The 14,977-nt window shown below is 54.7% G+C and overlaps 7 protein-coding genes across 7 annotated transcripts; 5 read left to right on the top strand and 2 right to left on the bottom strand.

The window, feature by feature from the left end:
* Positions 1–1,077: 1,077 nt before the first annotated feature.
* Positions 1,078–1,311, top strand: CLUP02_15404 (uncharacterized protein; the record flags this gene model as incomplete). Its single annotated transcript, XM_049294328.1, has 1 exon — positions 1,078–1,311. The coding sequence occupies one exon, from the start codon at positions 1,078–1,080 to the stop codon at positions 1,309–1,311; it is 234 nt and encodes a 77-aa protein (XP_049151474.1).
* Positions 1,312–1,895: 584 nt separating this feature from the next.
* Positions 1,896–2,051, top strand: CLUP02_15403 (uncharacterized protein; the record flags this gene model as incomplete). Its single annotated transcript, XM_049294327.1, has 1 exon — positions 1,896–2,051. The coding sequence occupies one exon, from the start codon at positions 1,896–1,898 to the stop codon at positions 2,049–2,051; it is 156 nt and encodes a 51-aa protein (XP_049151473.1).
* Positions 2,052–3,878: 1,827 nt separating this feature from the next.
* Positions 3,879–4,022, top strand: CLUP02_15402 (uncharacterized protein; the record flags this gene model as incomplete). Its single annotated transcript, XM_049294326.1, has 1 exon — positions 3,879–4,022. One exon carries the CDS (start codon positions 3,879–3,881, stop codon positions 4,020–4,022), a length of 144 nt encoding a protein of 47 aa, XP_049151472.1.
* A 2,186-nt stretch (positions 4,023–6,208) lies between these two features.
* Positions 6,209–9,390, top strand: CLUP02_15401 (uncharacterized protein; the record flags this gene model as incomplete). Its single annotated transcript, XM_049294325.1, has 3 exons — positions 6,209–6,870; positions 6,956–6,963; positions 8,165–9,390. The coding sequence occupies 3 exons, from the start codon at positions 6,209–6,211 to the stop codon at positions 9,388–9,390; spliced, it is 1,896 nt and encodes a 631-aa protein (XP_049151471.1).
* A 1,552-nt stretch (positions 9,391–10,942) lies between these two features.
* CLUP02_15400 (uncharacterized protein) lies at positions 10,943–11,194 on the top strand (the record flags this gene model as incomplete). The annotated part of the gene is made up of 1 exon (XM_049294324.1): positions 10,943–11,194. One exon carries the CDS (start codon positions 10,943–10,945, stop codon positions 11,192–11,194), a length of 252 nt encoding a protein of 83 aa, XP_049151470.1.
* Positions 11,195–13,233: 2,039 nt separating this feature from the next.
* CLUP02_15399 (uncharacterized protein) lies at positions 13,234–14,178 on the bottom strand (the record flags this gene model as incomplete). The annotated part of the gene is made up of 3 exons (XM_049294323.1): positions 13,234–13,744; positions 13,802–13,889; positions 14,067–14,178. The coding sequence occupies 3 exons, from the start codon at positions 14,176–14,178 to the stop codon at positions 13,234–13,236; spliced, it is 711 nt and encodes a 236-aa protein (XP_049151469.1).
* Positions 14,179–14,291: 113 nt separating this feature from the next.
* CLUP02_15398 (uncharacterized protein) lies at positions 14,292–14,862 on the bottom strand (the record flags this gene model as incomplete). Its single annotated transcript, XM_049294322.1, has 2 exons — positions 14,292–14,675; positions 14,746–14,862. 2 exons carry the CDS (start codon positions 14,860–14,862, stop codon positions 14,292–14,294), a joined length of 501 nt encoding a protein of 166 aa, XP_049151468.1.
* Positions 14,863–14,977: the final 115 nt, after the last annotated feature.

The following is a 14,977-nucleotide window of genomic DNA, read 5'->3' as shown; positions in this document are numbered from 1 at the left end:
TCAATCAGTCGTATTGGAGGACAGGACAGGGCCGCTGGGTAGGTATGCAATACGGCACGGTGGGAGCAACAGCCTCAAGCTCCGAGAGAGACAAGACGGGCACCAGTTACCACCGACAAATGGTTGGTTTCCATCGGCTTACCGCCTCTCTTGCAGACTGAGTTCATGGTCCCGGTGCTGCTTGCTGCTGGTGGGTTTCGGCGACGTCAACGGCGGATAAGCAGGGGAGAATGAGAGAGAGTATGTGTTCAAACTTCATGCTTGGTGGACGGTCGACCGAGTTGATCAGTCTACCTACGGATGCGGATCCAGGATCTCTGTATGTCAGATTTCTGTACGGGATGGAGCCATGCCGCAGTCTGAGTTTGATTCTGTTTCTGGCCCATTGGTCCTGTTCGACTGTTCCTGGGCCTGATGTGTCTGCGTACCTGCTCACTGACATCCCTGCTACCAAGTTCGGACGGAAACTGGAGATGACCTGATGCGACCCGCACTCAATAACCATGCCGACAAAGTAGTCGAAACTTCTCTGGAAATACTTCAGTCGCCCCTGGAGCAAGTCATGTCTACATTGTGCCTCCCTGTCCCTGCAGGGCAGCATCCAGCAGGTGACGTCTGGTCTTCTCCGCTGCACAGCAATTTTGCTTCGGTTTGAGCTTCGTCACCCCCAGCCGGTGAGTGACCACTTCTCCCTCCTCCACAGGCTCTGGTGTAGATGATGGAGATTAATGTAGTGAACAGGAAGATTTCACGAATAGATACGCCTGAGTCCTAAGATGCAATGCTGGGAACAATTCCGCGTTTGCCAACCTAATGCAACTCGCGAGACAACAATCATTATTGAGAACACAGATTCTCGGTGGTCCTTTTCGATCTTGACCACACCTGGCACCTTTCTCTAACCATCGAACTGGAAGCATATCAACGGTGCAAATACCTGGTGCATCTGCCCTCTAACAAGAATGAGACGAACAGTTGGCTCAAGGTTGTCTAGCTACCCTGCTTGTTGCTCAGTACGAATGGGTAACTTATGTTATTAAGACGTGGATTCCGCGGTCAACCCTCAACCGTCACCAAATGGCCCAGCTTTCTTTTTCGATGGATCGTGGCCGGATCTATCCAACCATGCCGCCCGATCCTGGTTGTCTGCAGACTGTCGTCCACAAGTCATTTCCTTCTCACCTGCGCACGACCCTGCTTCTGGCCACGGCCACGGTCATGACCACAACCACAGCCACACAAGTTCTCTCTCTCTCGCGCGCGCGCGCGCACTACTCACGGCCGCACGTCAATCGGCGAGCTAAGAACTAGGAGCTAGGAGCTAGGAGCCCAAGCCCAAGGTGGATGGTTGGTGGAGAGTAACGGTGACAGCTGGCTCTTCAAGGTTCCTCACTCACAGCCGTCCGTCTACGAGCACACCTGGTCCATGCCAACAACGTCTTGCCCACCCTTCCACTAGCAGCGTTGACCCTCGACTTCCAAGACCCTTCAACCCGGCTTGCCTATAAGCTAGGTCGCTAGATATCACGAAGTGGCTTCTAGCTCCATCTCATTCTCATTCTCCAGTTGCATCCCCATCTCAGCCTTCTGCCCCCGTCAAAGTCAGCTCGCCCTGCCCGGCCGGCCTGGCCGTCAGCCACAGAATGGGTACCCTGGGGCAGGTAGAGTTTCATTTGGAGAACGGCCGCGCTGAAGAAGGGCCACCCATGGAAGGCGGCTGAAAGAGAGAATTAGACGTGGCGATTACTTCACTCGAGCCCCGAGATTCCTAGACAACGTCCCTACGAAATCGTTGCTGACGCCTTTGCTTTTCTGGCCGGCTGAGCAACACGAATGCAACGGGATCTGTATCCGTAAGAATACCGAGTTGGATATTTTGGCGAACCTGCGAAGCCATGGGTTACGGCAAAATTGCACGAGCACCGATCAAATATCCGCCGAAGACTGACGACACTGCATCTACGCCACAGTGCACCGTGGATTCATGGGCTTTGCTGTGTGGAGAGCCCGAAATGAGGCGAGGCACAGATCCTACACTGATGCCGACCTAGCTGAGCTTGTGTGCAGTGACAACTTAGTATCTCGCCAGGACATCAGAGCTCGTCCAGATCGAGGACAGGCCTCGGCCTAGCCAACGTAGGTATTGATGTGCTCGTTGAGCTACCCGTGCTTTAGTTAGGTATCGACACCCGCATCCGCATCCGCACCCATAGTCTAGGTGCGTAGTACATGACTACATACATCCGTCTCCGTTTCGCTGGCGCAGCGCTAGGGCGCAACGTGCCGTGTGTCTTTGGAGAGGTGCCACCTAGTGGCCGCTAAGACTGTAAGACATCCTCCCTGCCCAGTCCACGGATACCTTAATCATGTCTCTCATCGTGTCGACACTTCAGAGGACCATCCGAGACAGACGCGCAGGAGGACGGACGTGCCTCGAGCCGCTCAAGGATGATGACAGGCCAGGGCTCGGACGCGGACGGATAATACATCGGACGGCACAGCACAGGACAGGGCATGGCAGAACCATACTACGTACAGGACCACAGGACCACAGGGCCACAGGAACGACTCACAAAGGAAATGGGACCAGGACAAGCCAAGCTCGGAGAGAACGAACGTGGATGGATGGATGGATGGATGGATGGGGGACCAGAAGGCGCCCTGTCACCTTTTCTCCTTCCGCTGCCACGCTGCCATAGCCGCATCCCATCCCTCAAGCATCAGCATGTTCGGTATCCTTGCCTTCCTTCACTTACCTACCAATATTCGTACGCTATTACTTGGTACTCCGTTCGGATACCACAGTGAGTTGCCTTCTTACCCGTCGTCCGACATACCTTGCCCTGCAGCGGTCTCCGAGGGCGGCACCTCACGTACGGATACCGTGGTCCTTGCCCCATGCCAATGGTAAGGTACTCAAGGGTAGTAGCATTGTAGTGTAGCTGACGAGGATGGGATGGCAGGTTCCCTTACCTCGCCATTCAAGGCGTGGTTACGGATACGGATACTTCCTCTCTTTCCAGTCAACTCCAGTCTCCTCCCCCAGCGGCCTCGCAAGTTGCAACATCTGATAGCACCAGACCTCTTACGTATATCCCCTATCATGGTTTGTTGTGCCACGGCTATCTCGTCGTGCGTGGCTACGCGTACGTCTTTTCCCATTCAATACCACCATCTCAGACCCGTCATCTCATCTCTCTGTTGCGCTCGCAGGTCGATCCCTCCGCTCGCCTCTCCACATATCCCATAACCTTCTTTCGACCCCGTCTACATTGCTGCACTCACACCCTCCCACCCCTAGTTCGTTCCTCGTTGTGTCTCTTCCTCTTCTTCCCCCCATATCCCTCACCCAGTTCCACGCACCCACGTCCGCTCATCTGTCTCCCCTCCCCCCCTACTTACGTGCCTACCTACCTACCGCTACCTTACCCCCTGGACCCTGGGCTACCGACACCACCACCATCACCACCGGCATCATAACCACGAGCATCAGCAGCCACCGCCGCAAACCTATGTGCAGCGATTACAACGGTGGCTCGAGCGTTGCCATGCGTTCCGTCAGTACGTACTCCGATATACCTGGCTCGAACGGTCTCGTCTCGTCCCGGCTTACCTAGTGTACATCTCCGAATGAGAGCCACAGCATACCACGGCCACATGGGTTGTCAACATGTCGTCCATGTTCTTTGTCCTGGCGTGCGTGCCTGGGTAAGCTACACTTCTTCCATCTGCAAGGTACTCGAGAGATCAAAGTCAATTAGCACAGGAAGATCGATCATCCTTTTCAACGTCTGCATTACCTATCTTACTGTGTATTCTATCCGTACGCATACTTACTCTCCTGGCTCATTGCTTGCTTCTTTTCTTTCGCAGATTCAATGTTCTCTTTCCCCACTCTCTGCCGCTTCCACACCCCTCCAAGCTCGCTCTCTTCAATACCATCGATATCAAGTCAATCTTACAGTTCCTCCACTCTCTCCCGCTGCCTGTCTTCATCCTGGCTTGGTCTCTGCCCTTTCTAGTGTATCCGTACATATACCTTGACTTGGAGAGTTACCCCCCGGGTGTTGGTCTGTCTCCTCCCCCCCCTCCATCTACGGAGTTTGTACATACATCCTCGCCTAGGTATCCGTACCCTCCACCCATCCATCCCATCTTATCCTTGTACGAAATTCGTCCCATCCCATCCATCCCCCATCCGCATCCACCAGTCAGTCTTCTTTTCCTCCTTCCTGGCTCCCGGCTACATTGTAATACCCATCCTGCCATCTGCCATCTGCTACCGGCCCCGACATGCGAGACAACGTCCACCCCTCCCTGTCCACTCTCACCTGAACCATCCCTCCTTCGCATCCCCAATCAAATTTGGTACTTTGCACGCTGCATACTGGCCCTCACTGCTAAAGTTGCAAAAGTGAATACTGCGGTCGGGAAGAGACACAGTGAGGGAGAGCCTGCAGACGCGATGAAGCCCTTTTGATTTCCACCGTAAATTATTATTGCATCTTATTTCTCCGGTCCCTCTCTGTCTTTCGCTCTCTGCGGATAGTCTCGCTAGCTTTCTCTGGCCTTGGCCACGCCCGCGGCCCCGTCCCGTGTCCGCGTCTCTTCCTTCACTCACCTTTCACTGGACTGTGACCCAACTGACTCTTGTCTCCCCCACTGTCTTATTACGTTGTGGCTTCATACGTGCCTGGTTTAATCTCATGCGGGAACCCTCAGACCCAGCGCTACTATCGCCATCGCTACCGTCAACCAATATTATCATCTCCTCCCTGGCCACCGTACTGACTGCTTCAAGTTACTGGTTCTCTGTTTTTGCTGCCCACGGCTGGCAATGCTGCCAGTCTATGATTTTTCTTCCCTCTCTATCTATCTCTCTCTTTCACACACACATACTCACTCCCTCAGACTCTCTCACTCTGTCCTTTTTCTCCTACACGCCCCCCCTCACGTTCTCTCACACTCAAGACGCATACGTCGCAGAAAGCATCGTACCTTACCTCATCCCAACCTGCACACACTCACACACACCTCTCACACACAGACGCGCGGAGAATTGTCGTTGAACAGGGGATCGTGATGGCATAGCCCTCTACCCTTGATTAGCAGCCACTCTAAAGACGTCGACCAGGGTGTTCCCTGGCCTACCTTTCCCTCGACCAGATCAACCCTGAACCACACCCTAGCTTCATCTCAATTGCCCCCTCCCCTCGTAGGTCTAGCAAGCCTGCCTCCAGTCACACAAAAACCGACCGGGAGCCACCGATCGACTGCTCCCAAAAAAAAAAAAAAGCCTATGGGTCCTTCTCTCCAACGTATCCAGCCCTCGAGAAATAACGCTGCTTTATTCCGGCCACCGAGAGGAGAGAGAATCGGAGAGACAAAAAGAGGCTAGGGGTAGACTAGATCTACATCGTCTTCCTCCCTTTTCTCTACTTCCGCCCTTCTCTTTTTCTCTTATTCCATCACTTATACATCCGTACCCAAAGACAGGTCGCCGGTACGCAGGTATCCAGCCATCCATCTCCGCATCCCGTGCCTGAGGTTCTGTCGTGGTACCTCCTGCAACTGCCCGCATCAGCATCGCGCTCGACGACCCGCCAGCAACGCCGCAAGGAGCTTCATTGGAGCTTGGAGGATCATTGTGCGGGCTTCCTGCTACAGCAGCCTCATCGTCTTACAGCATCGGGCGCTGCATATTCTCATTCCTGGCCTGCTTTCCTAGCATAGCTGAATCGGTCTTCTCTTGCGACTCTCACACCTAGCACGAACGCCCGGTTGAGTGACTAAAGACCGCTCGCGAGCTTGCACTGTCTTTGAAATACCCGCTGGTTCAGACTTTTGCTATTCGCCATATCGAGTATTTCTGCAGAAACCACGAAAGAGCTTTCTTCTCCCCATCGGAACCGGTGTTTCGAGACTGAGTAGACAAGAGGAGGAATTCAACTGATTCGATCAAGAGGAAAAGGCATCATTCGAAAGGAGCCACAGAGTACAGCATCCCTTGAAAAAAGAAGGGTGATTTAATTTGGGCCCGGCGCACGCAAAAGAGCGACACGGATATCGCCAACAGCATACAACGCACCGGCAGCGTCTACGCAATAGTTCCGGCCTTTCGCAACATTCTGGGAAACGAGGCGTCGTCTAAAAGAAGGCGTGGGAAGCTCTCGACCCGAGTGCCTGTTGAAGCTGCATCACAACATCCATGCAAGCCATAAGTAGCGATTGCGATACGTCGTCTACCTCGTTCGGCCAGCGCCGAGGCATTTCCGATCTGGCGCGATTCGCCCTCGACCTGACCTGGGCAACGCCAACAAGAGCAGAGTCCGAGACTCCTGCTCGACCCAGAGCATATCCTTCCCCGCCCATGTCAGGGTCTCCTCCTCTCCCGCCCAAGCCAAATCCAGAGGCTGGTGACCGAGGGCAACTGCATGGCAGCTATCCGTCCACCAGTCCGCAAAATGCCTACCGGGGAGGACTGCCGCCAACGACGATACCGCAAGGCGACTACCGAGGACCTCCGCCTCCGCCGCATTCCTTGCCGCCACCTCAGCCTCGATCATATCACGCCGATCCGCAAGACAGGATGCCTTACTCATACCCTCGACCCGATGACCACCTGCGGACTACGCCTTCAGGATACGCACATCTGGCAAGCCAAGTCATGCAGCAGCGGCCTCCTCCGCCCTACATGCAAATGTCTGGGCCACCGCCGCCACAGCCAACAGGACCTCATCAGCATGGCTACGCGACAACCATGTCGCAGACATCCCAGGACAGCGGTCCCTATACGTCTCCCAAGACGCAAAGAAAGACAAAGGGCCATGTGGCATCAGCCTGTGTGCCATGTAAACGAGCCCATCTTCGGTAGGTTACCAATCTCCCCGCAAATATCCCAAGTGAAACGGGCGGAGGTGGTATCTCGATACGGTGACGCTGACATTTAGTCTAGATGCGACGGTACGTACGAACTGGCTTGCTAGCCTAGCCTATTTTTTGATTTTTGGTTTTTTTTTCTCTCCTTTTGCGTTTGCTTTCTTTAGGTTGTCATTTTTGCATTGTCCTTTCCGACTGGGGGATCAACCAAAAGAGGAAACTCCCGCGGACTGCAAGGAACCAGCACTGCAACCTCCGGGCGCATGCGGCTCCAAATCTTTGGGGGGAACAATACTTGACATTATGACCGGTCAAGAGGCTCCGAGAGTGAATCTGGACGCGGCATCAGCCTAGCAAGGCGTACGTGCGTGCGACACTCGAAGCAGCGCAGGGATCAACCCCTGGACCTGAGACCGGTGCTGAGGGGAAGACGATCCCGCCTTGGAGGATCATTCGCAGAAACTCGGACGGAGAGTTGAGATGGTTGCGTTGAATGGGATGGCGCATGCCGTCAAAGGCTGTCAACCAAGTCTTACTTGGGTTGAGCGGGTGTCCGTGTGGCCCAACTGGACTGGCGTCAACCCCAGCAGAGAGAGCATTGGTCTTTCTTGGCCGGACTTCCGCGCCGGCCACCTCAGCTCCTCCAGCGTCTCTCATTCTCACAACCATACAATCGGCGAACCACTACCGGTTCTTGCGCCGTCTGGTTCCTGGACCCGTTCGTCCCGGAATGTCGGCCCGGCATTTTGGGAAGATTGGCGGGTAACAGCCGGCACCCCCGGGAGCGACCCTCGAATCTTGATTACGGTTAGGGATGCGGTGAACTCGCCAATCGCGTGCCATTGGACCGGGTGTGGTTGCTATCGATTGTGCCATTTCTGAAACAGAAAGCGGAGGCGATTTGCCCTTGCGCGCGAGAGCTTTTTTCTGGGTGGACTTGGCTGGTCGATCGCTGCTCCGTCTGGTCTGGTCGCGGGATGATCCAAGTGGACAGAACTAGCGTGTCATTGACGTGTCGGATGCGACGCATGGCAGCTGGTGAGCGGATGGGGTGGGAAAAGCAACCAAACGTCTAAGCCACGCGACTGACGAGCAAGTGCCCGTTGGAAGACGTCATGTAAGCTTTTTTGCTTGACTTGTGGTGGATGGTTGTGGATGTGCGGCTTTTGCACTTGCAACAGCTTTGGATCGTGCGCTTGCGTCTTTTCTTTTTGCTCTTTAGCGTGTGGAGAGAGAACACCACAACCGGATGACAGTTTCGCTGACGTGCGCTTGCGACAAATAGCTCAGCGGCCCTGTTCGAGATGCACAAGCAACGGCAAGGAAGACGCCTGCGTTGATGTGCAACACAAGAAGCGTGGCCGCCCGCGGCTGAGAGACGACCGAGAAGCCCGCTATGGCCCCTCGACATATCAGCATCCTCAGGATGCCGCAGCCGCCGCCGCGGCAGCAAGGAGACCGCCGCTGAGCCACTACTCAGCTGGCACTCCCATCTCAGGGTACGATGACCCCATCCGAGGCAGTCACTCCTATCGCGTTCTAAAGTCTCAACCAAGCGAACCCATTGCGCCTCGGTATCTGGACAGAGCTCCCATGGGCGACGCGAACCTGTACGGCCAGCCCCCGTCTCTCGCGTCTGGGGCGCCCGAGCCAGTCATCTTCTTGACGACAGAGCTGGAGATTGCGCGTGCTTCGCCGGCTTTTTCTGATGCCGTCGGAATTCCCAACGTCAGAGGCCGCTCTCTCTTCGACATTGTGGCGCCCACTGAGCGCGAGAAGCTTCAGAGCCACCAACGGCAGATACAAGAGGAGCGAACAAGAAAGGACCCCGTCTACCTACCTCCCATCTTCGGCAGGCAGGAGCAAGAGCGCGTTTTCGACTCTTTGCGATTCGAGGCCGATGAGATTTCGCGCTTCCAGCTCGATCGTCAAGACTTCTTCGTTTTCGCGGCGAGCGATGGACAGCCGAGGTCGTATTCCGTGCGTCTGGGTTTGGCCAAACGTGAATCGATTTACTTCATCGTCCTCCTCATCAATGCCGCACCGCGGTATCCGTACCCCTCGCCATCTCCGCATGCACGCGAGGTGCCGTATCCTTATCCGCCTCAACAGCAGGCATACGCGCAGCACACTCCCGTCTCCGCCACGTTCGAGCAGCCGAGACTTCGATTCGGAGAAGGCGCACTCGCGCCGCGCCCATCCCCTGGCCAACCTCTGCACATGGCTTCTGGTCTAAGCCCCGGTGTCAGTCCTGGCATGCCGTCATATGCGGCCTCACCCAGCCGTCCCGAGTACGCCAGCGGACCCTCGTCATATCAGATCCCTCGCAGTGAGCTGCCGCCGACCACTCGGCCGCCGCAGCCATCTTTCCAGTTGCCTCCGATCCGAGCTGGCCCCCATCAACCTCCCCAACCAGAGTCATCTTCCTGGCAAAGGGACGAACGATCCGGACGGGTCGATATTGGTGGCCTTCTCGAGAAGCCGGACCCGCAGCAACGACGTCCGCAATGAGTAAAGACTTCCTGCCGCCCTAGCGGTTGTGGACGATAATAATTCCCTTCACCCGGCTCGGTGTACGTCTCCTGCCCAGTAACGATAGAGGCTGCATTCGAGACCGAATCCCTGGTCCGTTGACATTTTTGACCGTGTGTTGAGGTGGGCGGTCTCCGCGTCGTTCGCCTCTTGTTTTTGTATCGAGTTCCCTTCGTTTCCATGTCCGCCTTCGGGTCCATCGTTGTTGTTTTTCCGGTGGCCACGAGCCATCACGAGATACCACTTGTATAACCACCAACTTTTTTCTTGCTTTTTGCTCCACCCCCTGCACATACTGTTTTCCTCCTGCTTCCAATTGGGGCATTTTGGCATCCGTTTGGGCGTTTTTCTCTTTGGCTTCGATTCCCTGGGCTGGGCTGGTTGCGTCTGTTGTTGCATCCAATCCAATGCTGAATGATGTTGGAGAGTGTAGGAATATGGCCCGTCGTCTCCAAAGAGATTGGCGGCGGAATGAGAAGAGCCATGGGGCGGTCATATGCGTGTCTTTGTTGCTGTCTGGGTCCCCAGATATCGTTTTCTTGTTATATCCCTTAAAGAAAAGAAGGCCCACCCGGCGATTCCTTGCCAACTACCGCGTTGCTCCGTTCACGTTGCCTTGCTGGTGAAGTGCCCCAGCGTTGTTTTTGTCGTCGTCGTCTAACTCGGACTCTTGTGATGGTGGGTTATATCCGACGTGGTGACGATGGCGTCTAGGATGATGATGATGAGTACCGAATCCAGAGTTTCGAAAAGTCCGATGTCGACAACAGGCTGAATCCAACGATACTTCGACGAACAACTCAAGACGTGGCAAGACGACTCTTTGTTTGCTTCTATTACTTGAAGAAGAATATGGGCAACCGAGCGGGGGAAGGGCGAGGCCGCAGACTTTTGACAGGAGAGTTGCCCCATTACTCAGGTCCAGGAATTGCGGAGACCATCGGGAAGGGGTCAGTGCGGGAGAGCATCTGCCGCAATTTTGGCAGGTCGACCCGTAGACCTGTTTATCGTAGCCATGGCCATGGAGCGTTGATGGAGGGGTGTTCCATGCTTCATGTTGCGGGAGTGTGGTGGAGGCGTAGCGTGCACCGGTAAGGTAACATAGGAACGAGATGCTCGGGAGAGCGAAACATTGCGAGATCCCGGCTGAAGGTGAAAAGAGGAAAGGGGAGTAGGAAGGGAAAGGGGGGTGGACAAGAAAGAAAGAGAGAGGCGGTTGTTGTAAAAGAGAGAACTGGAGAAAATAGAGGCCAGAGCAAAGAACGAGGTTCGGCTGCCACTGCAACAACAGGCCCGTAGATAATTTAAACCACCTTGGTTCATAAGACTGCAATGGAAAAGGATTGGTCACTCACTTGAGCCCCCCATCCAACGTTTCGTTTCCCCCTTTGGCTACCCCTGCCTTGCCCTCCCTTCTCTGCAGTCCACTGCGGCGCAAGTCAAATCTGCGACTTTTGCAAAAGCTCGTCTGTGCCTGTTCAGGCGCCCACGACCGGCGGATGCGGATGCGTATGCGGATGCGTGCTTCCTAATGAACCCATCTGCGTGCGTTGCGTTGCGTTGCTTTCTTGCGTCTCTTGTGTCCAATGCAAGTGGTGCAGGCGGAAGTGTGTGTCATTTCGCGTGGCTCCTAGTTGCATCCGCATTGGAAGGTATAGTCCGGCCCTGGTATTGGATTGGTGCTGCCGCCCGCTTGAAGCATTGGTTGAGGATGAATAATAATCGCTCGGTCTGGTTTTGGGTCCCATTTTCCCCTCTCTTGCCGATGAACCATTGCATATAATCCATGATCTTAGGTGATGAGAAGCGAGAGTGTGCGATATGAGATGGGGCCAAGGATGAAAGAGAGTGGGAGACTGGGAGGGAAGAAGAGAAGGATGGTGGAGGGGGGAGGGATTATCGGGAGTTTTCCTCGGGAGGTCCATGGTTCTTGTTTGGACGTTCGGGATGGATTGGTGTTGCCATTGGCTCGAGTCATAGTCTCTGACATCTCTGTGTCTCTCCTTGTGCTGCATGTCCTTTTTCTTTCTTCGGCGTTGGCTCGAGGTTTGTGTTTGTTTTGTGCTTCTGTGGCAGCGTTGGCCTACTCGATCTAGAGTGCGAGCTGCCTTTATGCCGTCAGATGATGGACATGTATGTCCGTTTCTTCATCGCCAACGTTCCCGCAGATCTTTCCTTTGGCCGTGTGCCGTAATGTGGGCAGCATCCCCCAACAAAGTAAGAGAGTAACAGACTGAGCGGGACTCGAGAGATGAGGTGAGAGAAAAAGGATGCGATGCTCAGGGGGATCTTGAGTTGACCGTCGTCTTCTGTCCGCCCCCCCCCCCCCCCCCCGGGGATCTCTCTCTTTTTGTCTTTCTTCCTGCGTAGTCAAAAGTCGTTCGTGCGTCCCTTTATTTTACCCCAGAGGCCCAACCGAAAGGAGGGACAGGGAAACGAGCGAGGAAACGAAACGAAACAAAACAGGCCTGCAGTGGATCCAACCACCGAGGCACCAGCCAGGGGAATGGGATGAAGAGGTGCAGGGGGATGCACTGGAGGTTGCTCGTTACGGTTGAGAAAAGTCTCCGAGACGGAGCCGGGCAGATTGTTGGTGGCCCAAAAGAGTTTTTCATTCGGTCATTGTGCATCTTTGGGTGGGTATACCTGTCCAATATTGAAAACCACGGACAGCACCCTTGACCATTCAGCTGATCAGCGGGATCCAAGGAGATTGAGGGATGCGAGAAGCTTTTGAATTGGTGTGCTTTGCTGGCGAAAAGAAACGAGGCAGTATTCCTAATGGTTGAGAATTGAGACCTTTGGGTTGCTGGCGGGAGAGGACACCACCACATGTTCGCATTCGTCCAAGCGACGGAGACCACCACCCAAAGTTGAAACGCTGATGGACATATTGGGAACTGTAGTGGATGCGAACAGCTGAAAGCGGCAAGACGCGGCAGGGGTTTGTAATTGTCTATTTGCTATTCCGGGAAGGGAGAAGACGCCGTCAAGTGCAAACACGAGGCGTTGAATTGTGCCGCTCGAGTGACTCTTCAGAGTTTGAAAAGAACGGCGAAAGGATGTGGACGAGGAGAAGAAGCAAATTCCGATGCGAAAAGGAAACCATCTTGAGAGCGTCGACCTGAAACAAAAGAGGCGCTGCCGAAGGATCTTCATGATTCTCACTGGATTCGGCCCTCTACGTTCTTGACGTCCCCAGCGCGCTAGACCGCGAAAGGGTCGCGAGGGGGAGGCGAAGGTTCCTGAAATGGACTCTTGGGCACCCTGAGCAGTTGTCGTTTGCAGCGCAAACGGGAAAGGCGCATACGGTTAAGGTTGTTTCGAAACGGGCCTCGCATGGCAGCCAGGTCCTATGGGCGCACGTTTGCTTGGAGGAGTTGGGGGGAGGAAATGAGGGAGGGGCGCCGGATAGTGGCAGTGCCGGCCGCTAAACCACAACGTAAAGCTAGTCGCACTATCAACACCGGTCGACAGCTGCCAGACGTCTTCGCAATGCTCGCTGTCGAGATCAAGAGATGAGGAGGGTTTCTTTCCACTGCCGTGTTGCTAGTGAGCCTCTGTAATCGGGGTTTGTTGCCGTCTGCTGAGGACGAAAAGCATTCCGTAAGATACTGTAGGACGACCGTCAAGTATCCGAACCACGCGAGGTGCTAGGGTCCTAGGTCTACCGAGAGGCCCTACGGATACTAGACTCTGATAAGAAGAGGGGCGATGCTGCGTTGCCGGTGGACGTTGGGCGGTAGGCCGTCCTGTTCCTGCATGGATGGCATCATGGGACAGGCTGATGCTTCAATGGTGGCGGCAACAAACGCCCGCTTCTCAACCGTTTTTTGGAGAGTTTGATTTGCTGCTGACTTGTCGTTCGACCGTGTTTTGGCGGCCGCTGTCATCCGCGTGGCCATGCTCGGAGCCATGCCCGTAGTGCGAACGAGCACTGCGAGTAGGAGGCTTGACTCGGTAGGCGAGTGTCTTGCGCCGCTTGCTGTCTGGCTCATGGGCTTGTAATTGAGTGTCAAGGGGCATGAGTGTACTCGTTGTCAAGTTGCGACTGGTGTTCATGGCCTCCTCCTCCTTGGCCTCATCGTGCAGCTTATCGGGCGAAGGTGGCGTGCTGTCGTCGAAAACCTCATCAATGTCCCGTTTCCTGCCGACCTGAAGTGACCCCGACGGTTGAGGAATTTGCATGTCCATCAAGCTTTCGGCGTGGGACAGAGGAGCAAGAGGACTTCGGGGGATACGCCGGCCGGGTGTCATGGTTGGGTCCGAAATAATAGGATCTGGTGAAGGTAGTCTTGAGCTCCATCCGCTGGACCCGCTGTCAGACGTGACACTACAACCATGCACGTAGTGGCAGCGGTGGGCCTGGTAAGGACCAGGGCCAACTTACCTCGCACTCGAGAGATGGGCGCGTGTCGAGGCCACGCCGTCACCTGCGGTGCTTTCTGCTGGCTCGTCTTTGCACATGGCAGGCGCCGCTGGGAGTGTACGGAGTACGTGGAGTTGGTTAGTGTTAGACTGACAATGGTCCAAAAAGAGGGGACAGCAATCTTTGCAAAGATGGCCTGGCGGCCGACGCTGGTGCGGGCAGTTCGGATGCTTGTCGTTATATTTTGGTCAGTTTCTGAAAAAGTGCACGGTTCTCAAACGACGACCATGTGCCGGCCGGTTGTAAATGGTGTAAATGTTGCCGGCTTGTGCGCGAGAAGCCCTGTTTGTCAACTTCATGCGAGAAGCCGTGGTTTGGGGTGCCTCGCCAAATTTCATGATGATGAGGCTAAACTTTCGGTATCCGCAGCTTTGAATGAACGTGCAAGAGATTGCAACTGTCTGTTCTTCCCTATCCCATTGGAACTATCTCCAGCAAACAACAAAGGCGTTTATGTTAGGCCGAGGTCAGGGCATGTCTCGGAGTGTGCCGCTGTCTGAGTCACCCTTCGAGGAATGAACTTCTTCATGGGGTTCTGCGAAGCTTCTGCGAAGCAGATTTGTTGACAGACGTCCAAGGCGTTTTCGGCCAAGTAGAATGGATACCACCGCGATTTGTTTGTGCTTGATGGCTGAGCTTGGTAGGTGGCATTCTCTTGAACATTGGAGACTTTCGGTGTCGAACACCGCCACAGCCTCCACACCAGAAATGTCAACGCTGTTCTCGGTGAATCTGATCGATGGACTACATCGACAGTCCCTGGTTTGATCACTGGGGATCTATGCTCGCAGGGTTGACGGATACGCCCCGGATCGGAGCCTGGAATCTTTGGAAACTAAAGCACGACTTCGAAGGTCGATCAGAAATGGTCTTTCAGTGTCCCAGTCTTGCGAATTCGATGGTACTCTAGCGTCATCACATCTGGATGGGTTTCGTGCCAGCGTCAGAAATGTCGATCCGAGTGCTGTGTTGTGCAGAATTGTGACAGGCGCAAATTGGTCGGATAACGGTGAAGACGACATGGGTCCGAGAACTGCAACCGTAAAATTGTATTAGGGGCTAGAGGCATTGTCAAGGATGTGTATTGTTGCAGCAACCCGGGTGGGAGGTTGATAGGTTGTTGAAGTAATGTGCAGA

Source organism: Colletotrichum lupini, chromosome 8 (genome assembly GCF_023278565.1).
Source record: "Colletotrichum lupini chromosome 8, complete sequence".
In the NCBI taxonomy this organism is placed as follows: Eukaryota; Fungi; Ascomycota; class Sordariomycetes; order Glomerellales; family Glomerellaceae; genus Colletotrichum; species Colletotrichum lupini.
The sequence above is the reverse complement of the archived record's forward strand: the minus strand, read 5'-3'. Positions and strand labels throughout refer to the sequence as shown.